This window comes from Falco cherrug, chromosome 4 (genome assembly GCF_023634085.1).
Source record: "Falco cherrug isolate bFalChe1 chromosome 4, bFalChe1.pri, whole genome shotgun sequence".
NCBI classification, from domain to species: Eukaryota; Metazoa; Chordata; class Aves; order Falconiformes; family Falconidae; genus Falco; species Falco cherrug.
The window spans coordinates 36,610,714-36,633,456 of record NC_073700.1 but is presented as its reverse complement, the minus strand read 5'-3'; the positions used below and the strand labels follow the sequence as shown (position 1 = coordinate 36,633,456).

Genomic DNA, 22,743 nt, shown 5'->3' with positions numbered 1-22,743 from the left:
ACAGGTGAAGGTGTTTCCCTCTCTCCTGCAAAACTGAATGGCAGTGACAGCTCCAAAAGTCTTCCGTCCCCATCCAGTAGTCCTCAACAGAACTGGATTGCGTCTCCCAGCCATGATCCCCAGTGGTACCCCAATGACTCCACAGACTCGTCTCTCAGCAGCTTGTTTTGTAAGTGTCAGAACTGCAACAAAAAAGCTCTTTTCTGTACAACAAAACCAACAAAACCCCCCAACACTGTGGAAGTGAATCCTTTGGAAAATCATAAACCCAGTAGGACGTTTATAGATTTCTTCCCTTACTACTTGCTTTCGTTTCAGCGGTGTTGCCTTGAATACATCTTCCTTCTCTGTACAAGTCTGTTCCTGAAAAGATCTTGTTGCTAGATTGAGGCCCATACCTTGGGACAAATAATTCCTTGGCAGTTCTTTGCAGTCTGTTTGGAGCCTGTCTCATCAGTTAGGTTGAGACATTTTGGTTGTTCTGCCAGAATGAAAAGATGCCCTTGGCTCTGCTTTTGGAAAAATAGTCTTCATTCTGTGCTTCGTGAGTGTAATCTCAAAGACATGAGATCACTGGATTTGTTTGGGGTTTGGTTGGTATTTTTTTTAATTAATGTTTAATGGGGCCAGTGTAATGAATCTGTGTACTCTTAGCATTGTGCCAACGGTGTTCATCCTGGTAACACATAATTTTTGAGAGATAGAAGAAATAGGAAATGGACGGCAGATATCTATTTCCTTGTCCTTCTCTTTATTCTCCCAATTGCAAATATTCAGTGCTGTGACTTACTGATGTGCCTGTTCTTTATAGCAAGTTTCATCTCGCCCGAGAAGGGACGAAAAATGTTGCCAACTCCTGCTGGGACTGCCAGTGGCACCTCCTTACTGGGACCCAGCCTTCTGGATGGAAATTCACGGGACTCTTTTGTATCACGGTCTCTGGCAGATGTAGCAGAGGTATGTCATCAAATCACATTCAGCTGTCTGCTTCTTTTTTAGTGCAGCGTTACTGGATATTGTCCATCATACCTTCCTGAGATACTTAAGGCAAAGGTGCTTTGACATCTGCACTGTAGCTTAGTAAAACAGGGTTACAGTCTTAAGAGGAAGATGTAAAATGACTTGAGGGTATATGACACCAGATCTGGTGAGTCTGGCTGGAGGCCTGTAGCTAGCGGCGTTCCCCAGGGGTCAGTACTGGGTCCAGTCTCGTTTACCTTATTCATCAATGACCTGGATGAAGGGACTGAGTGTACCCTCAGCAAGTCTGCAGATGATTGATACAAAGCTGGGAGGAGTGGCTGATTCACCAGTAGGCTGCGCTGCCATTCAGCAAGACCTGGACAGACAGGCTGGAAAGTTGGGCGGAGAGGAACGTAAATGAAGTTCAATAAAGGCAAGTTTAAGGTCCTGCACCTGCAGAGGAACAACCCCATGCACCAGAGCAGGCTAGGGGTTGACTTCTCTGTGGAGAAGGCCCTGGAAGTCCTGATGGACAGCAAGTTGCCCGTGGGCCAGCAGCATGTCCTTGTGACCGAGAAGGCCAATGGGATCCTGGGGTGCATGAGGAGGAGCGTGGCCAGCAGGTGGAGGGAGGTGATCCTCCCCTTCTACTCTGCCCTGCTGAGGCTGCATCTGGAGTGCTGTGACCAGTGCTGGGCTCCCCAGCTCAAGAGAGACAGGGAGCTGCTGGAGAGGGTCCAGCAAAGGGCTGTGAAGGTCATTAGGGGACTGGAGCATCTGCCTTATGAGGAAAGGCTGAGAGAGGGGGTCCGTGTTCAGCCTGGAGAAGAGAAGACCAAGAAGGGATCTTTGAATGTCTACAAATGCCTTAAGGGCGAGTGCCAAGAGGACAGGCCCCCAGGTTCTTTTCAGTGGTGCCCAGCAACAGGACAAAGGGGCAACGGGCACAAGCTGCAGCACGGGCAGTTCCATCTGAGTATGAGGAAGAATTTCTTTGCTTTGAGGCTGTCACGGTGCTGGCACAGGCTGCCCAGAGAGGCTGTGGAGTCTCCTTCTGTGGAGACATTCAAAACCTGCCTGGGTGCGACTCTGTGCAGCCTGCTCTAGGAGACCCTGCTTTAGCAGGGGGTTGGACTAGATGATCTCCAGAGGTCGCTTCCCACCCTGACCAGTCTGTTATTCTGTGGTGCAAGAAGCTGTTGTGAGCACCAGGTTCTTTTTCTGGGGGAGGTCATGTTTACCCTGTTGGACATAACCTTGTTTTGACAGAGTTGTAATACTTCTGTTTTGTGTCCTGCTTTTTAGAGCAGGAATTGAAAATAGTGAAGATGAGGGAAGGGTTAATACCGGTGCAGTACAGTTGGAGGACTGGTAGAAAAAATAAATAGGTCTAGAAGGAAGAAGCAGGAGGTGGCTAATACAAAGTTACCTGAGAGAATGGCAGAAGGTCCTGTGCTGCTGAATTACTTTCTCAGGTGGTAGAATTATTCTTTTGTTTTGAAACCTTTTTAAGGGGTAGAGTGAAGACCAGCAGTTATTAAGGCTTGAGGTGTGCTTGAGGACCAAGCTCCCTTTCAGAAGGACGGAGATGGACTGGAGCTGCAGGAACGTTATGGAATTCAGCAAGGACAAATGCAAAGCCCTACTCCCAGGAAGGAATAACCCCGACAGCAATATAGGCTGGAGACTGTTTAGGAGACAGCTCTGCTGGGAAGTACCTGGGCATCTTGATACACAGCAAGCTCAGCATGAGCCAGGATGTTCTGTGGCAGCTAAGACCACCAACAGTGTCATGGACTGTTTTAACAGGACCATAGCCAGTAGATGGAACGAAGTTATGGTTATCCCACTCTGTTCAACAGCTGTAAGACCATGTCTAGAAAGTCGTGACTAGTTTTGAGCACCCGGTACAGGAAAGACAGAGGAACTGGAGCAAGTTCAGCAGAGAGCCACCAAGATGATTAGGGGGCTGAAGCACCTGTTTGTGTGGTACTGGGCTTGTTCAGCCTGGAGGAGGAGGCTTCAGGGCAGAGGGACGTAACTGGAGTCAGGCCCTTCACAGAGTGGTGATGCATGGTGGGAGGAACAGGCAAAAGCTGATTTTAGGAAGGTTCTGACTACACTGAAAGAAAATCTTTCTCACCCTGGAGACGGTCAGGCAGGGGAGCAGGTTGCCCTGAGATGTTGTACAGTGTCTGTCTGCAGAGCCTTTCAAGACTAACATCACCAAAGCCCTCATAAGCTGGTCTGTCCTCCTAGGTGACCCTGCTTTAAGCAGATTTTGAACTTAGAAACTTCTTCAGGCCCTTTGCAGTCTTAATTATCCCAGAGTTTACAGTGGTTGACTCAGTGTGATGTCACTTACATTCTAACTTTGTGGGGGCTTGCCCTGATGGAAAGAAAATGTCATTCTTCCGTTGTCCTTTGGAGTTGGATAAGGAGGTTCTGTACAGACCTTGTAACCAGAAGCTGTGGCCAGCTCATGCTGTTGTAATGTGCCCCTGGCAGCTTCAGACTCCACGCACAGCTCTACTTCCTGGCATAAATGTGAAGATTCTGCTTGCTTGGTGGTGAGAATCTCTCAAGGTGCGTGTTAATTAAAGGAATATTGGATAATTTATTTGTGTGGATTTGAAGTGACATTGCGGCCTTTGATCTTACAAACTGTCTTCAGAAGAAAATGGGCTAAGCCATCATTTTAGGCCCACCAGAGCAGCTTTTGGTGGCAGATGTGGGTTGTGTGGGAGTCTTCAGAGGAAGCAAGTATCATTTAAAGATGGTTTTAATGATCGGAGAATTTTGAAAGGCCTTTTATTGAGTGTCCTGCAGAGTCAAGTTTAATTTAAAATGCAGTTGTTAGGTTAGAGGTACTATCTTTAGAGTTTTTGTACAATGCATTTACTACTGCGCTTTAATGCTGAATTAAGGATAGGGAGGTAAAGCCCGCTGAGAACTCTGGGTTTGTTTTGGGGTTTTTTAGAGGCTTCCATTTAGCCATGGATAAGAGCTACTCTCTGACTTGGTGAGATAAGTGTATCTTTCATATGAGAAGACACTGGGAATGAAGATGAGGTAGCCAGACTCTTCTCAGGACAAGAGGCAGCGGGCGCAAATTGAAACACATGAAATTCCACCTGAGCCCAAGAAAACTCTTTTAATGTGAGGGTGGTCAAACACAGAAACAGGTTGCTCAGAGAAGCTGTGGAATCTCCATTCATGGCGATAGTTCATCCCCTGACTGGACAAGGTCCAGGGCAACTGTTCTAGCTGACCCTACTTGAGCAGGATGGTTGGACAAAATGGCCTCAAGATATCCCTTCCAACCTAAACAATTTTGCAGTTCTGTAAAATGTCCACTGACATGAAGCTCTTCTTTTTTTCTCATGTCTCTTCTAGGTGGTGGATTCACAGCTGGCTTGCATGATGAATGAGAACAGCATAGATTACATATCTCGTTTTAATGACCTTGCCCAGGAACTATCAATACCTGAGCCAACCCGCAGGGAAATTCTGTTTGATGGAGGAGGTGGTGGTCCCCCAATTGGGGATCTCTCACAGTAAGTGTATGAGACCAGCAGGCTGGTGTGGACTGTTCGGCTAAAGGTGGAGCTGGCAGCGCTGGATCATGGCAAGGGCAGGTTCTAGAGAGGCAGCTGAGGCTCAGTTGTCCCTGTCTTGTGTGCTTCTTTCTAGAAGAGAAGCATTGTCTTCAAAGGTCTGAAAAAGTTTGTGCAAGTCCTGGGATGTGCAATATACTGGGAACAACAAAACGTGAAATAGCATTACAGGAAATAGTGCGTCCCCTGCATCCGTGATGCAAGATGGCAGGTTTATGGGACAGTCCTGGACTTCTGCTTTTGAATGGCATAAGCAAGAAGCTCAAGCAGGGAAGGGTATCGCCAGAAGCTCCCCAACATGAATTATTTTTTGTGTAGTAATCAAAATGCCATGACTTGGGATCCACATTGAAGTTGTGGAGGGTGTAGGCTGGGTGTGGGTATGGGAACCATGTTGCATCTTCATATGTCCTAGTTAGCACTCTTTCTATCCGTCAGTCAAACTGAGGTTTCTTGCACTCTTTTCAAAGGCACTGCGACTCTACGATGCTTGGCTTTTAGAGACTGTTCTGTTTCTTTGGCTATGTTCTGTTGTTTGACCATTCCAGCAAGGGCATGTACCTGCTTCCTTGTTCTGTAGGGGAGCTCTGCTTCACCCTGCTCCCAGACTGCATGGGTCCTTCAGGAGTTTCCTCTATTTTTAAACCCCATCACGTGTCACAATCATCATCATCCTGACTGCACTCTCCACCTTTGAGATTCTTCATCACATTGCACAGTTCATCCCCATGAGTTGGGAGAGTGCTTTCTTGCTTTCCCTGGAGAGTGGTTGCTTTTAAAGTCAAGAAACACTGCAAAAGAGCTTACTGGAATCACTATGAAAGCTTTGTCATAATTACTCTTGACTTTGCTGGAAACCTGTATATATTGCCATCTTCACAAAACCTGAGGATTTATCTGGGAGAGGAAATAGGAAAGAATATTGTAAGGTATAGAAACAATATATTAACACTAAAGTTGTTGAGATCTGTTTTATGTCATGAAGAGGAGACATGTCGAGTCCTGGCTTAATCCCGTATTTCCTCCTTGTTCTGTGAATTCCAGGTGCTCTGTAGTACCTCAGGACATCATTTTTCATTATAGTCACTTTCAGGCACTAGTGGATCTGGTACTCCCTCTACTAAATCCCTATGCATTTAATGTTAGTGTTTTAATAATCGGAAGACTCGGATCCTGATACCAGCAGGTTCAAAGGAATATAAAGTTACTTTCTTTAGAGCTGGTTGTCCATCCATTCTACCTTTATAACTCAGGAGACTTTCCCTATTTCCTTTCTTACCGGTCATATGAGAGAATACCTTTATTGTGCCCCTTTTTGAAGCACTTGTCTGCTTCTCCAGTAAAAGGATGTCCCTTGGCTATTTTAAGTAGCTCTGAACTTATCCAAGGGGCTAGTCCTATATAAACTACAACTTTATATTATTAATAAATAAAGAAAACTTCCCCATCTCTTAGGCTATTATCAGGGGTTCATTTTCCCAACTTGCACTATACTTGGTGGATGTAGTTCTACCTGCCTTTAGCTACTTTTACAAGGCATTTGACTGGGAGTTTCTTCTTGTAACCTTGCTCACAGTGCACTGATGGGATTTGCTGTTTTCCCAGTCACTTTACCCTCCTTTTATGTAGATTTCTTTTTTTTAACCGCTATATAATTTGCCTTTATGCTTTCTGTCATTAAGAGAAAATGTAACAAGTTTTTTGATGCACCTTTTGTGTGGCCCAGACCAATGTTCCTGATGTCATTCAAAAAGTAGTAGGATTTGGATGACATTCTGAGACCCCATGTATCGGGCTGCTGCATTCTTGTCTTGGATATAGGAACCATACAGATGTGTAAAACCAGCATTAGTGCAACTGGATGTTCCCAACAGGGAGGCAGACCTGTATTACTAGCAAGAAAATGGTCATGACTAGAAGAACGGAGAATTTAATTCCTGTGGGCTAACTTCCTATTCTGACTGCATGTCATGTAGGATATTCAGTCCTCCTGCCGTTATTTCTGTTTCGTTATTTTTACAGAACCTTGTTTGAGAATTCCGATGCAATTATCAGGAAATCATGTAAACCTAGAATCTAAAAAGTTGAAAGCTGTCAGAAAAATGAATGCTGAGGACTGTTTTGTTCTAAGCATTCACCCTTGGTATGGAGAGGATACCTGCTAATCTCAAGAGTCACTCCCTCTAAAACTTTTAAGTTTTACTTAAACGTTGAGCTGTATTTTGGTTCAGGCTTTCTCAGTTTGTTTCATCTTGGTTTTGGCTTCTTATATTAGTAATGCTGGTTATCCTGTATGCTGTACCTCCAGAAATTCTTTGGGCTTGCAGGACAAAAGCAGAGGGCTGCTTTTGTGGCTGTGGATTACAGGCCATGCAGGAGATGTGATACATTCTAATCAAGTGTTGGGTGGGGGATCTTAAAAATTAATGAAAAAAAAAAAAAAGTCAAAAATTTAATCTTAAAAAAATCCTTAAACTTCTAAATATTGAAAGACCAGCCTGATGGTCTCCAGTGTATTTAGGTAGCTAGACATATGTTTCCTCTTCTTAACCCGTACTGCTGATGGGGTGGATGTGAATTGGTTTTGACTCTTAGGTTGCTTAGACTAAGCGCCAGTGTTGCTGCACCTGTATGGCAGAGCACTTCATCAAGTTCTGTGAAGACTTTCTGCCATCTGATACAGGGAGCTGTCAAGCTGCCCTTTCTCGGCCCATTCAGTTGCCATAGGGGAATAATAGAACTGCAGAGTGAAGTCAGCATAGCGGTTATTTTTCATGACACCGTGAGATCAGAAAACTGCAATCCTGAACCTTTATTTGCGAGTAGGCTTTGGACCACTGAGTAATAACACTGGAAGTGACAAGAGGTCAGTTGAGCACTCAGAATTCTGTGGTTAGACATGTGTTTGGCATCAGCCTCCTAGAAGTTGTCATTATGAAACAGAATTTAATTTCAGAAATGTAATGCTTTGCAAATTGCAGTTTTAATAATAAAGCCCTTTCAGGACAAGTAAGTCTTATCGAGGAAGAACTTGAAAATAAGTTAGATCATTGTGGTAATTTTTAATTGATGCAGAATTTGTTATCCTTATTATGTGAAACGTCACTTAAACACACCTCTGATTCCACCAGTTCAAGATTTTAGGTAGATGTGTTTTACAATGCTAAGCATCATCAGTTTGTGCCTAAGACTGCTAAGCGAAAAACTGGGGGGGGGGGGAGGGGGGGAATGTAGGAGGGGTGTGGGGGTGTGTATGTATACACACACACATATACACGTAGTTATGCTTACATATATGTATATTATTTTGTAAAACAAAACTTTTTGAGTTTTAATTATTTCAGCTTCCCCAACGGAAGTAACAGAGTCATCCTATCCTAAGCAAACATTCAAGCAAGTTACACTGAAATGCACACAGGATTGTTTTGAGGTAAACATGACTTTGTTAGCTTAATAGCTTCTTGGGGCACTGTAAGGTGGTTGGAGAGGACAAATGGACACTAACAACCTCCAGTTCTACTATTAATTGCTCTAGGCTTTCCCAGCATTGGTTTAGTGACTGTATGTAATAAGGAAGTTCTGAGTGGTTCAGCAAGGTGAATGGCAGAAAACTTGGTATTTCTTGTCATCATGGCCTGGGTGAAAAGCAGTACGACGTCCTAAGAATTAGATCGACCTGTGTGTGCATGTTTGCGCTAACTGGGTTTTCTGCTGGGTGTTGCATCCCAATTACCCACACAATTATTTTTATCACTAAATCTACTAAGCATAGGAATACTAATTATGGCATTGTTAAGCCTTTTTTTGACACCCCTCTTTATATTTCTAAATGGAATGAAATTACTTGGATCAAATCTAATCTGTAAAGGCATCTCATTTACTGACTCTGCAGATCCCAGAGTGGAAATTAAGTTGCATTTTGTTTTTTACACTCAGACTTTGGATGCATTTATAAGGAAAGTACTGCACTTTTAACCTTTTCAAACCTTTGAATCTCGTTAATTTCACAGCAGTTTGTTAATGTTAACTAAGTGAAACTTTGACAAGCACTACGGCAATACGTTATCATTAATTACTGAAACATGATAACTGCTTTAGAGCTTATGGTTCTGGCAGCAAAAATTAATGCTGTTTCTTTTAATAATAGTTAAGCCATATCATCTAAGGTTTCTGGCTTGTTTGAGATGTGAATTTGTTTTATAGATTATAAATATACCTATATAGTGTATGTATAAAGCAGAATGCCTGTCCTTACTGATTATTTTTTGTACCATATTGTAAATTATATTATTTATTCTTTACCAATTTTGGAAAAAGGTGTTTTGGTTATTTAATATAATATACAAAAGCTGTTAAACTTCCTCTGTTTAAATTTCCAATTCAACTTGTAAAGCTGTTTTTATTCTTGTGCATAAATACATACTAATACTTGGTCTAACTTACGTCCAGTGTGTTACTTGCCGTTCATGCCCTATCGGATTTTTTCCTTTTAACCTTTACATAATAATGGCCCCGGGAAGGGGGTTGGGGGTGGAGGTGCCTACAAATTTGTCCATAAGGCCAAACCTTCCAAAGGTGAAATTACGGTTTCAGTGAAATCAGTGGCATAACTTCCATTGATGTCTCCCATCCCAGAATTTTCATGATTTTCACCATGGTGAGAGAAGGCTTCTGTTGGGTTTGGGGATTTTTTGCTTTACAGCTCCTATTTCCAGTAGTGTCCGATAATTGTGTCAGAAATGTGTCAAACCAGAGAGCTCTTGGTCCTGAATGTCCCATCTTCATCCATGCTCACCAGTAACAAGGGTAAGAAAGAAAGAAAAACAGAAAAAATGCCAACAAACCCACCACAAAACCAGCACCAAGCAAAAGAGTATTATACATCTTGGGGTGGTGCATTTTTTGGTTTTGGTGGGGTTTTTTTCTGTCACCGCTTCAGGTAAGCAGGAGCTTGGATGTAGAGGTTGTATTCAGGCTATATATTTTATACAGCCACTACCAGGAAAACTTTCACCCTGAGGGCAATCAGGAAGTGGAACAGGTTGCCCAGAGAGGGTTGGGCAGTGTCTGTCCTCAGAGCTTGCCAACACAAAACTGAGTAAGGCCCAGAGGAAGCTGGTGTGATCTAGCTCACCCTGTCAGACACTAGGCCTGAGGTTCCTTTCAAGCTGAATTATCCTGTGATCTGTGTCATTAATCGATTCTTTTTTTGTACACATCTTAGGAGTTTGGTCTCTGCAATACACAACGGGAGCTTCAGTTTAATTTTGCATTGAGGAAATGCCAGGCTGTTCTTCAAGTAGGTAAGAAACGAAGAATGTACTAAAAAGCTCAGCAAAAACCTTACCAGTAATGTTCTTTGATGCATCCTTTCCATCCAGAGCGAGGACTTGTCTCTACCACCTGGAAAACTGGGCTGAGGGACCAGGTCCGAGCTCTTTTCTCTGCAGCTTCTCGCCTCCACCCTGCTGTGACACAGGCTCAAAGCTGAGAGACCTTCCATGGGATTTTTTTCCTTTTTTTCCTACCTTATGTCAAAGGTGGTACTGAATCCTACCACTTTCTTTGGTCACAGATTATCTAATTTTGCACTTCATGTCCAAAACTTGACACTGTAAAAACAGAAGGAATGAGTTGGAAGTAAAGGATGATCAGCAAAGCAAGATGTTGCAGTTAAGAGTACCTGTCTTTGGTGTGTGGGGGTTTTTTTGTTGTTTTGTTTCATTGTTGTGGGGGTTTGGGTGTGGTTTTGGGTGTGGTGTTTTGGGGTTTTTTTAATCCTTCAGAGCACAAGCAGCAGTACGGCTGCCTCAGAAATTTACTTCTTGGCCTATGGAAAGCCGTGGAACCATTAAATCAGATTCTTCAGCTGAAAATGTTAATTGGTGACGTTGCAAACGTTTGGTTCACAAGGCCCGGGCGGCGCTGGCTCCCGGAGCAGAGCTCCCCCAGCCCCGAGGCCCCGGCGGCTCCCCCGCGGCAGCGACGGGCGGGCACCGGCTGAGGGGATTCCCGCGCGCGGAGCGGTGACGGCCCGGTAAGGGCGCACGCCGCCGCCCCTCCACGCCTGCTGCGCTCCACCGAGCCGAGGCGCGGCGCCCCGCCCGGGCAAAGCTTCCGAGGCCCACGGCAGACCTGCCGCCGCGGCCGCCCTGTTGCGAGGCCGTGCCTTGCGATGGCTGGCCTGCTGGCACTGCCTGTACGGCGGCGTTCTGGGGCCAAGTGCCCGTGCGAGGCGCCAGGACCTGGTTGGACCGAAGCCGGCCCCTCCCGGAGCTGTCGCACCCGGTGGCCACAGAGCACCCGCCCCGGTAGCCCACACGCGCCCCTGTTCGCCCGGGAGGCGGAGGGGCGGCCTCCCTGGCCCTTAAATACCTTCCGGCTGCTCGCCCCGCTCCTCTCAACCAATGGCTCCGCAGCTCCCTCTGACGGACATTCAGCCCTACCAATGGGAGGAGGACAGGAGGAACGACGACGCGGGCCCTCTTCAAGCTTCCCTCCCTCTGCGAGGCTCACCGGACAGGCGGGATCATGGGGGGGGGGCGGGCTGCGTTCGATAGGCTGTTGGATATGATGGGCAGGTGCGTCAACCAACGGCAGGGCAGGGCGGGCACGCCGGCGCTACCTGCGGGTCGGGCAGCCGAGGCGGAGCGCTGCGCGAGGCGCTGCGGAGCCGCGCAGAGCCGAGCCCAGCCCAGCCCGCCGTCCGCCACCATGTTCCAGGGCCCCGAGGCCGACTCGGCCAAGCCCAGCTCCAGGTGGCGCGGCGGGGGCGCGGGGCCGAGGCGGGGCGGGCAGGGCGCGGGCGGGCCGGGCCGCGGGGCTTTGTTCGCGGGGAGGGCTGCGGCAGAGGGCCGAGGCGCGGGAGGCGGGGGGGAGGGCTGCGGCTGAGGGGAGCGGGGTCCCGCGGAGGGTCGGCCGCTGCTCGGTGCCCTCGGTTCGCCTCCCCCGCGGCCTGGGGCGGGGAGCGGCGGGGCGGGCCGCGCAGAGCGGGCAGGGCCGGCCCCGGCGTGCGGCGCTCGGGCCCGGCCGGCCGGGTGGGACTGAGCCGCTACCGGGGGTTGCGGGGCTGGAGGGGCCTGGTCCGGGGCTGCCCCGCGGGGAAGGGGGGGCCTGGCGCCGGGGGCTCCTTCCCCCCAGCCCGCTGCCCCGGGCCGGGAGGAGGGCCCGGCCGCGCTCAGTGCTGCGCTGAGAGGACCCGCCACAGGCGTCCGCACCAGCCGGTGCTGGCTCGTGCCCGCCTTGCAAAGGTGAAATACGTTGTTGTTACGTTTGGACGAGGGCATGCGGGCTGGTAACGCGGGGCTGAGGTGATTAACCCGTGCGCGAGGCGGTCACGTGCTCGGAGCGGGGGAAGGAAGCGTTTCCCGGTGTTAGGAGGGCGCTTTGGGTTTGCCTTTTATGCCAACCGCTCCGAGCTGTGTCCGGCTTTTACGATGACATCCGAGGATGCCATCGTAGTGTGGTCTCCAAGAAGCTTCTGCTCCCATTGGTAATTCTGAAACCACGATTCACTCAGGGTTTCTGGATAGAGTCTGGGATCCAGGTTCATCATAACTTACTAGTTAGCAGCTAGCAAAGGTGGTGTTACTACACCTTGTGCTCTGGCATTGTGGCAGAGTGTTTTCATCGTGCCTGAGAACAAACCATAGCAATACACACAGTATATGAACAGACCTGGCGCGGCGAGCGTGCATACTGCAGCACTGCAATATGTTACCTTACTGGATTTTATTGAGCGGGCTCTGAGATGATGACTATCGACATACAGCCTATGCCATCAAAAGCAAAAAGTACTTGGTTTAAAGACACTTTTCTTTCCAGAGCTTATTCTATTCCTTCCTTAAGCAAAAGTTTATGTGATGAGAATGCAAATCCTTTTGCCGTTCTCAATGTGTAGAAGTTTCTCTAATTAAAATGAAACTGAATTCAAAGTCACTGCAGCAGCCATCATCTGCTGTGGAAGTGGGAAAAAATAACTCTTCCTAATGTAAAAATCTTTGTGATGATGAAATTATGAACAGATGCTTTGCATTTTGAGAACTTCATAATACAGAGGTATTACTGTTAGAAATAAGTGATGCAAAAAATACTTTAAATGAAAGCTTCCACTTTAAGTAATTATCCAGTGAGACTTATCTACTGATCCAGGTAATGTATACAGTGATACAGCAAACAACTTGTTTGCTGAATCAAACTAACTTCCTAGTTTTAATTTATTAAACTTTGTAACAATGCTTTGTATTTTTAAGGAGGTTTTGCTTTTTGAAAATAAAACATGGAATTGCGCATCTAAGAGTTGTTGCTGGGAAAGCAAAGCAGGACAGAATTCTATCATTCTACTCTTGGTGCGTGCTATAAAGATGCATTGCTTTTATGTATCGTCAATTGATTTAGTATATGAGCGATTTCACAGCTGCTGCATAGAGCTGAAAATGTTACATGTAGCCATCTTGGAAATGTAATACGCATGTTCCCCTCTTCCCCATCAGTGTTATTGTAGAACTTTCAGATCAAGGGCGTAACTGACTTAACAGAGCTTGCTGTTTATTTATGAGTGAGCTATTTAATGAGCTGTGAGTTGGTATTGATCCAACAGCAGGAGTGTCCCCAGCACCTTCTGGTCTTGGCTTCAGAGCCTGGTGTTCTAAACCTTAACACGCCTGCTTTCTGCTAGTTACCTTAGTGATAGTCTCTTATGTATAACGCAACTTATTTTACCTGCTTTATTATAACTGTCTGAAGACTGGTGGGACTTCAGTATTTAACTTCTAGGCAGAATTTAAAAAGTACATATTTATATAGCCAGTGTCTTGAAGTAATGGATGTCTCAGCACCTCTTCCACAGGTCAGCTGAAAGATTTAATGAGGAAAGGGCATTCAAATTCAAGTGTGTTAGAATGTAGGAGAAAGAGACCACAAGAACTAATTAAAATTCTTCAAGCCTGCCAGAAGAGAACAAAGCAATTAGTAGAGGCTTTTAAACTTAAAAGGTAGGGTTCTTAATTCAGCTATTCTAGATGAATTGACAGTCCTGTAGTCTACTGGAGGGGAGGGGAAGAACAGGCAGATCTAGATTGTGTAAAAAACAGAGGGGGCAGGGGTTTTTTATTACAGTTTAAAAGACTCCTACCCCCCAGAAGAAAAGGTGATCAAACTTACCTGGTTACAATGGCTACTAGACACAAAAATATCTCTATGTATGTATGGCACTCTATGTAACTGGTATAATACCCGTATAAACAGCATGATACTAATATAAACTAAAACTGCTGTAAAGTGTTGAATTTCCTTGTACTCTGTTGAAGCAGCTCACGCTGGCTTATCCACTTTTAGCACGCTGTTTTCCCTTGGTAGGATTCACAGGCTAAATCTTGTTTTCTTTCTTTGTGTGGGAGACCTGCACATCTCAGCTGATCTAGAAATGAGTGACAAGGAGGTCAGGAGTGCTCTAGAGGCGACAAAGCAAGAAAATAGCTTTGTATTCTCCCCAAGTTTGGGCTGATGTGAAGGAGCACAAAACCTTGTCCTCTTTACTATTGTAAAATGGAAGACTTTGTTGCTGTACTTCAGGATTAGTTTTGGTAATTCCTTTGAATGATTTAGTTATCTAACTTAGCATTAGTTAGAATTTTATGGACCTGGTGTCACAGTTACTTGCTAGTGTATGGAATATTCAGAATTGTACTAGCAATTAGAAGTTTCTGAAATTGAGGAAGCAAATCCACTTTGTGTATGTAGAGCAAAGAAGTTCTTTTGTGTGATGCTGGCAGAAAAGGTCACCTATTAGCTGATTTCAAAGTGCCTCGTAAAGCACCTTGCCTTATTCATTGCAGCAGTAGGGTTTTCTTAGTATGTATACTGAGCTGAAAATGGGAGGACAATATAAGATTAATTAGTGTTGGATTTCTTTTGATGCTTAACTGAGTTGGTTAATGGAATAATCAAGACCTTTAATCTTAAAATGGGGTTGCTCTTTTTTTTTTTCCTGCAGTGAATCTTAAATCCAGTTGCAGGAATGAGAAGTAATTTGATTCTTATGGCTGGTTGTTTTTCTTAAACCAAAAAAAATCTGAATATAGTTATTTTGTTATTCCCTCCTACGCTTGTAACAATGTGTTAAGAAAACAGCATGGTAAATGGAGTGAATCTATAGTGTAAGAAATGCTATCTGTGTAAAGTATGTTTTGCTTCCTTTCAATCTCTTTGATAGTATACTTAGAACTCAAGAAAGACTAGATGCTTTAAAAAAATTTCTGGAAAGAATGGGTAAATCCAGAAATCACTGAAATTATATGAAGGATACTAACAGAGCTGCTGTTTTAACAGGAGCCCCTTCCCAAACTCCTGTTTTTGCGTTGGTGTGTCATCCGTCCATCTCCCCTTGTTCCCTTTTCCTTCCATTTCTCAAGTTTAAATGCTCAAACTGCTTCGTGGTTTCTGGTCCATTCTGAATGATTGACATACATAATTTGCCTATATGATGTCTGGTTTTAATAGCAGTTTTAAATCTTCTGAGATATGTGGAAAGCCTGTAGCATAGTTGGATCTGTAGTGTGTTGAAAGTTAAATTGTAAATAAACCTTCTGCTCAGATATGATGTTACCTGTCCAGTGGACAAGAGTTATCCTGTCTACTGAAATTCTACTTACTCCCTCAAGCTAAAGGGATTCATTAAATCCATGGTTTTACTAAGGATTAAAATATTGAAGTTGGCCAGTAAAGATAGTTTCTCTGAGGCTGGTTCTGTCTATATAAACTACTCCCAGGCTAAAAGAGGAACTTTTTTCTCCTTCCTCTCAAAGAGTATAGAACTGCTTTCTGCATCCTGAGTTCTAAAATGCTGACAAGGCTCATTTTCTGACAGAGCAGCCAAATATCTCCACTTTTGTGAAATTAAATCTTAGACTTAAATTGGAGTAGATCTTGGCTCAGAGAGGAACCTCTTTTTATGCCTGGCAGATACCTAACTTGAAACGTCTTGCTTCTGTCACAGATCTATGGAGGGAGTGTCTTGTATTGATTCACTGACATTTGAATTCTGTTCAGGTAGTGTGGGATAAAGATGTTGCAATTTGTAAGTGTTCCTTTTGTATAAAAGTAAAGGTTAGTTTAGGTCCCAGATCAAGTATTCAGATTAGAAGAGGTATAATTCAGCTACTACTTTTGCTCAGCTGCTAAGATTGTAGCTAATTGGCTGAGTAGACATAAATGTAAAGATTATTTTTGCTATGTACGTATTAATTGCTTTGCCATGCTTTTTCTGTTCATTTCCCAATCAGTTCCACTGGTTCTGCTTCTGGGTAGTAGTTCAGTTCCTTTTCAGGGCAGGACCTGAAGTCTGTTGAACAAGGCATAGGTGTTAACTGGACTTATTACTCAAGGACAAGCATGACTTTTGGTAGGTTTTCAAGAAGTCAATGCATTTCTATTGTAACCTCCAAAATTTATGAGGATCTGTTTGGTACACCTCTGGTGCAGAGCTTTGGTTGTAATGGATTTGTATCTTGACCCCTAAAAATGTGGCTTTTTGGCATTCCAGCTTTCCATTGTAAACTCTTCAGCAGCTAATATGATTACTGGCAGTTGAAACTAGGAAATTTTTTAGTAGCTATGAAATTCCTGGTTTTGTTAAAAAGTGAGTTTGAGTTGTATCACAGATGCAAAGTTGGTACTGTGATTTAGCAGAAAGTCTGATTCTGTAATAGTTACTTTAAAAATACTAACCAGAGTCATACGTCTTCTCCTAATCTCCTGTTGCTCCTGGAACACCACAGATAGCGTAGCCATTTGTTCTCGTGGCACTGGTGTGACCATTCCAAGTAATCACACGTAACTTAATGATGAAGTTGACTTACTAGGAGGCTGGCAATATTTGTGCTGAACTTGAGAATATTTTATTAGAACAGCTCTTGAAAAGTAGATACTTCAAAGACATAGCAGAATTACCTGAATTAAATTAAAATCAGAATAGTTATTCATAGCGTACAAGGGAGAATGGGGAGGGGACGTCAAATATGTTGAATGCTGTAAATTTCAAATAAACTTTTTGTCTCTTCTCTCATTCTGCAATGCAGGGTATTGAAGCCCCCAGGAGGAGGTTCTAGTAATCTCTTTGGGAGTACAGAAGAAGTTTCTTCTTCAAGCCGGCCACATCGGATGGCATCCAATATCTTTGGAGCATCAGAACAACCTCAAAACATTCCAAAAAGAACGAACCCTCCAGGTAAGAGCAGCCACCTCCTTTAGCACCACTGGGCTCTGAATTGCAGCTCAGTACTGGTTTTGTGTTCCTCAAATGGAACACTGAGATCTGTCTGTCTTTTTATGTTGCATTTTTACAAATTGGGTGGGCTTGAACAATAAATTATTCAGATTTCTGAATATATGAATATTTCAGCGATCTACATGTTCGCAGACTTCTTAGCACATCATCCAAGTCTGATTCTTTCTGAGTTGAGGTCTAGGAAATGATGAAAGGAAACTGCTTCTATTCTAGAGCTGTCTCATCAGTTAGCTGCACAGAGTACAGCTGTGATTCTGAGATGGGCTAGTGAATTCTTGTAACAAAGGATTTCAACTAGTATCTTCAGTCAAGCAAAGGTAAGTATCTAGGCAGTAGAGTTCTACAAGTCTTTGAATTCTTGTATTTCTTTTTTTACTTTTTTAATGCAGTGTTGTAAAACTAGGTCATCTAGGAACAAAAAAAATAATCATAACTCTCTTGCAGGAGGAAAAGAAAGTGGTATTTTTGAGGATTCTAGTTCTTCTCAGCCTCGTCCACGCATGAATCCACCTGGTGGGAAGACAAGTGATATCTTTGGATCTCCTGTATCCACCGGCGTTGTGCGAGCTCACCCAAACAAGCCTAAGGTATTTGTACTTCTTTCACTGTCAAACCACAAAGCTAGCAGCTCAGACAAGTCTTACAGTCTTGTCACAATGCAATGCCTGTGTTCTCTTTAAGATGACAGACCTGAATTATGCATAGGGTAACTTCAAGTTAGACAGTTATTCCTGAATTCTCTTTTTGATAGCTCGTTATCTTTGGTATATCAGATCTTAGCATGCTCTGTAGTTTGCATGGAAAACTATTAATTAGACTGTGGATGTGTGTTCAAAAAAAAAGAAAAAAAAATTCCAAAGCCTTTGGTCTTCCTTGTAAGTGAGGTACAGCCAGAGTTCTTGGCACGCAGCCAGACAGGGAGATGATACTTCTCTTTGTTCTGCAGTTTGGCAGAGGTGGTCTTGATGCCAGCTCTGAAGGTTGGTGAATGCTGGTGAGCTACAGTCATAAATCTTGATGTGGCCCGGCTGTGTGCTTCACCTCTCTTCAATACGTGTCTCTGCATTCAGTGTGAAAGCATTTTAGCAGGAGGTTAAGCTTAAGTGATCAACAGTGAAAAACTAACTCAAGATCAGCTTTGAGTGTCAGGTCCAGCATGTACTTGATTTTGTGATGTCAGACAAAAGTGTTTCTCGCTCTATAAGGTATTTTTTGATCTTAAAGCTGGGATGTGTAATGGTTGGTGAGGCTTGTAGTTAACCACCAAATCTCGTTTTGGAATAAAGGGTACGTTGCCTATTCGTTTCTGTATTTCAGTGCCCTATATTCAGTTTTACAGCCTGCTGCCTTACTCTTAAGTAGGTAGGATTCAGTGAGTAGCCACTGTGTGGGCAACGTGTTTGACATGTCAGATAGCATGGAAACTTGACATCCCGTTCACTCTTTGTGCTGAAAAAGTAGTAGCAGCCTCATTTCTCCTGGAACCTTAGGAAGAAAAGATTAGTCCAATGTAACTTTTTTCCCCTCCTTTTTTCCCTTAAGTGTGAGGGTGCTGGTAGTGTGCTTTTGCCTACCTTATACAGACTGGAGTGTATTTCGGGGGATTTGGGTCATAAGAAAGGAGGAGGGGAAAAAGACTGGGAGCTGGGTTTTGTCAACTGGGTGCTGTTGGTGTAGGAAAGGGGTTTGTTTTTCCTCTGTACCCCTTTATCAGGCTGGCATCAGGTTCTCTTTAGTTGCCTTTTTCGAGAATGTAACATTAATTCCTGTGAATTTCTGACTAAATGGAGGACAGCACTTTGGAAATTCCTATGTCTTCATTTAAAGCATTGGAATTGTGGGAAATGCTGGGATGGAAAGGAGATAGCATATTTGCAAAAATTACTGCAAGTTGAATTTCATGGGTGGGAAAACATGCAAGCTGTTCTGAAGTGTTGCATGTATTTCCAGCAGTTAATTGAGATTGTTGGGGAAATGATCTGAAAAGGTTTTGTCAGTTACCTGAGGTTCAGGTCACAAGGGATACTTAGTTCAGGTCACAAGGGATACTCGCTGAAGACAGTAATTGCTGAATAGGAATAGGGTGCTCAAGGGCTGCTTGTGTTCTGGTTGTGAATACCAGCTTCTCCTGGGTGGTAGCGGATGCTTGACAAGAATGGTACTTCCAGGCCTTGGGACTGAACTGTTTCTCATAGACAAAGTTTTAAGACTGATGGATGGATGTAGCATCTGCAGCTGTGTGAATCCTGAGATGTGCACCTTGACATAACATAATAGTTACCTCCTACCACTTCTTTGGGGATTATGTAGTGATGGAGGGGATGAAGAGGTGCACATAGTGGCTGCAGCTGTTGGCTTTTACCATGATAAATGCATAAACTTAGATCAGAAGCCAAGCAAGACTTTCTGAAAGATTTTGTGGCAGAACTACTGTTTGATAATACACTAAGGTGGTTTTTGGTTCTTTGCAGGATCACATTGTCTTGAAAGAAGATGAAACACCAAAGAAGCTAGAAGGTCAGCAAGAGAAATTCCTTTCTCTCTTCTCCTTCAGAAGATAATCTCTGAGGAATAGTTTTGTATGCTTCCTCTTCAAAACATAAGACTAAGGCTGGTGTTTAGGATAGTATAACTGAGAAGTTTTCCTCCTTTTGGAAATTTAATCACTTGTCTTGGGGAAGTGGTTCTCTTCCTCTTACTGAGGAGAACACCACAGGCGTAAGTCTTGACACTGTGTGTGTGTTTGTATATACTTTGCTTTATACCATCTGTGTATATGTAGATATATATGGAATCTGTATATACAGAAAAGCATCTGATCAGATCACTTCTTCCTCTCTTGCTCTCTCCTTCATGTGTGTAATCTTGTAAATAACAGGTAGCTGACTGACAAAATGTATTATTGCTCAGCTAGTTATGGCTAAAGAATGATGAGAACACTGCTTTCAAGCTCAGCATGAAAGGATTGATTAGTATATTGCAACTCTTAATTGCCTGAAACTGCCAAAATAATTCTGAAGGTATGTTGCTTAGCCTGCATATCCTTGTTAGAACGACTACTGAAGAAAGAGAGGGATTGTTGTGAAGACTTAAATTCTTCCTCAGCACCTGTTTCCTTCAGGAAAAATAACCAGAGAAACCCTAGTGTGCTGTGGGTGGGAGAAATGGGAAATAATGCAGCCTACAGAAGATGAGGCATGTTGTGCACTACAGAATAGCAAGTTGATCTAATCTCTTTCCTTTTTATTCAGCTACAGAAAATGTCAAACCACAGCTGGAAGATGGAGGTGAGAAAAAAGATCTGGGCAAAGAGGAGCGATGCAAGGAGCCAGAACCCAAGATAGACAATCACGAGCCCCGACTGGGGCCAAGGCCACGCTCACACAACAAAGTTCTCAACCCGCCGGGGGGGAAGTCCAGCATTGCATTCTACTAGGGTCATCTGTTCGCTTTCACTAACGGAGTCTGCACAGAAACACTTGTCTGTGGTTGCGAGGTTGGTTTATAGACTGTTGTTTGTCAATAGATTCTTAGGCAGATGGATAAGGGTTATGCTCGAGTGTGTAGGAAGGGTAACCTGGTGATTTGGGGAGGGAGGGCTGGGGAGGGAAAGGACAGCCTGTGGAAGATGTGAGTATTGGCTTGCCTGGGTGGGTGGCAGAGGGGGACATTAGTGTAACTTTGTGAAAGATCAGTGCTACTTTGTGGTGAATTCATCTCAGACTGTTAGGTTCTTAGCTGGTTAGCGGCTCAGGACACTCTTGTGGAGTCAGGCTTAGCCATACAGTCAACATGTACAACAGCGTGAATGGGCAGGGACCTGGAGGTCACATCTGAAAGGTTCTGCAGCGCAGCAGGTAGGCTGTGCTTTCCTCTGGGCGATAGGATGCAGCTTCACAGTGTGAGGTGACTTGCACTTTAATGTAAATACATTCCACTGGAACAAGTAATGCTACCGTGGTTTTGAGTGTCTTCAGTCTTTGGTTCTCTCTTCCTCTTTTCTTGCTTTGCAGCACGATTGCTGATACAAGGACAAAACATGCTGAAAGTTTCATTTGTACTCATAAACCATCATACGTTAAAAAGTATCGTGGTCTTCCCTCCTCAGAGTATTCAGGCTTTTCTGATGCCTTCAGTAATCTGCAACTAGCTCTTGACAAGTGGTAATGCCAGTCCAACATGCTGTTTCATGTAGGTGCTTCTAGAAGACTTTTATTTAACGTATCCTGGGTGAGTGCTTGCATGGTTTCTGGTAAAGATGTGGGTGCAAATGTGAAGATGTGGGTGCAAACAATACCTTTATGGTCCTCCTTGAACAGAAGTAACTTACAGTGTACGATTACAGTGGAGAGTATACCAGGTTGTCCAGACAGCTAGCTTTGACCCAGCCTGTATAGAAATGCCTTTGCTTCTGCAAAGGTTTTTACATTGTGCCCTGCAGAAACCAGGATTGTTCTGCTGCCTTCACCACAGTGCATTTTTTTGTTTGTTTGTTTGTCTGTGCTGACTCTGTTAGTGAATTCTCTCGTCTTTGGTCAGCCTTACGTTTTGCCTTTGACTGCCTCAAATTTTTGTTGGTAAGGTTGGGAGAACTATGTGGATTCTCCCCAAACCACAGCTGTAGTTGTTTTGAGATGTGCTGTAGACGATCCTAGTTGGAGAAACAATGACTTTAGCAATACAAACCTTTTGGTTGTGCTGGCTATTTTAAATCGTGTTTGGAAGACGTGCACATTTTGCACAGACATCTGTTAGGGAGGGTAGCTCCCATCATTTGTTCTCTGAATGGACTTTCTTATCATATCCACCAAAGAACGAGTGGCCTTACCTGCGTGTGTCTGCTGCTGCTCTAGCCCAGGTCCCCTGGGAACAGTGACTGTTCAGAGGGGACTGCCTCTGGGCCAGGTGCTAAAACACTGATTTTATAGTGCTTACTAGACTGCCTAGTTCAGTTGATGTTGGAAATGGTGGATGTCTACATGAAGACTTAGTTGCCTTTTTGGATAGTGAAATATATGGGGCAGTGCTGAAGGTAGAAATAGCCATGGGAAGTAGGGATTTCAATGCCTTTGTACCTTTCTGATCCGTTTGGAGCTCCCTGTTACTTGTTGGCCACCTAGGAAAACAAGACAGCAATTGTAACTGCAACCGTGGAATGGATTTTTCTTACTTCTAAACATGTATTTCCTAGAAGCTGTTCTTAAGCCTGTGCTGTTTAGCCTCTGGCTGAGTCTCGGACACATCTATTTGTTTCAGTTCCTTGTTCCAGCACTTGCCAAGGGTTTTAAGATGCTGCCATGTGGAAAAGTCAACCAGAGGCTGCTTTCTGCATTGAAGGGTCTGGTGTGATTGACCTGTCTGTAATACTGAGCTTAGACTTGGCATCTTTTATAGTACCTGATGTGCATTGGCTACAGTGCCTGTCTTTTAAACAGCAACTTCCAGCTAGGCCTTAAATTAGTTAAACTATGTTAATTTTCTTGCATTTCTTTCTTTGGAATGTATACCATGTTTTTCAGCTTGTCAAGTGAGATTGATGAGAGCACTTCTCCGGGACAGAAGGGGATTGGAAATCAAATGATAAATCATGCAATTGTCAATAAACCTCTGTATTTTGTTACTTCATGGTGTGTTGCAGATGTCTGCTTGTGTAAATCAATCAGTTGTCCAGTTCAGGGTAGATGCACTGGTGAATTCTGTTATCCGAAATGGGAGAAATCGCAAAATCCTTTTTCAGGCCACCTGTGCTGGGCAGTACACTTCGGAGATTTGACATCCTGCTCAGGGGTCATGGGACAAGCACCTCTTATCCCTGGGGACTGTGAAGGGACGGTAGCAAGGGTGGGCTGTTCAGGTCAATGCCTTTTTGTGGGCAGC

At 44.2% G+C, this 22,743-nt stretch overlaps 2 protein-coding genes across 5 annotated transcripts in view; both read left to right on the top strand.

The window, feature by feature from the left end:
* CRAMP1 (cramped chromatin regulator homolog 1) overlaps positions 1-7,790 on the top strand; it is a 52,243-nt gene extending 44,453 nt beyond the window's left edge. For all 4 annotated transcript variants that reach the window (XM_055707517.1, XM_055707516.1, XM_055707514.1 and 1 more), the window contains exons 19-21: positions 5-169; positions 812-957; positions 4,360-7,790. In XM_055707517.1, coding sequence (XP_055563492.1) covers positions 5-169; positions 812-957; positions 4,360-4,524 — 476 coding nt within the window. In that variant the 3' untranslated portion in view covers positions 4,525-7,790. The remainder of the gene's footprint in view (positions 1-4; positions 170-811; positions 958-4,359) is intronic.
* A 3,402-nt stretch (positions 7,791-11,192) lies between these two features.
* JPT2 (Jupiter microtubule associated homolog 2) lies at positions 11,193-22,491 on the top strand. The gene is made up of 5 exons (XM_055706680.1): positions 11,193-11,338; positions 16,658-16,806; positions 17,311-17,453; positions 19,338-19,383; positions 20,118-22,491. Exons 1-5 carry the CDS (start codon positions 11,295-11,297, stop codon positions 20,300-20,302), a joined length of 567 nt encoding a protein of 188 aa, XP_055562655.1. The 5' UTR covers positions 11,193-11,294; the 3' UTR covers positions 20,303-22,491.
* The last annotated feature ends 252 nt before the right edge of the window (positions 22,492-22,743 follow it).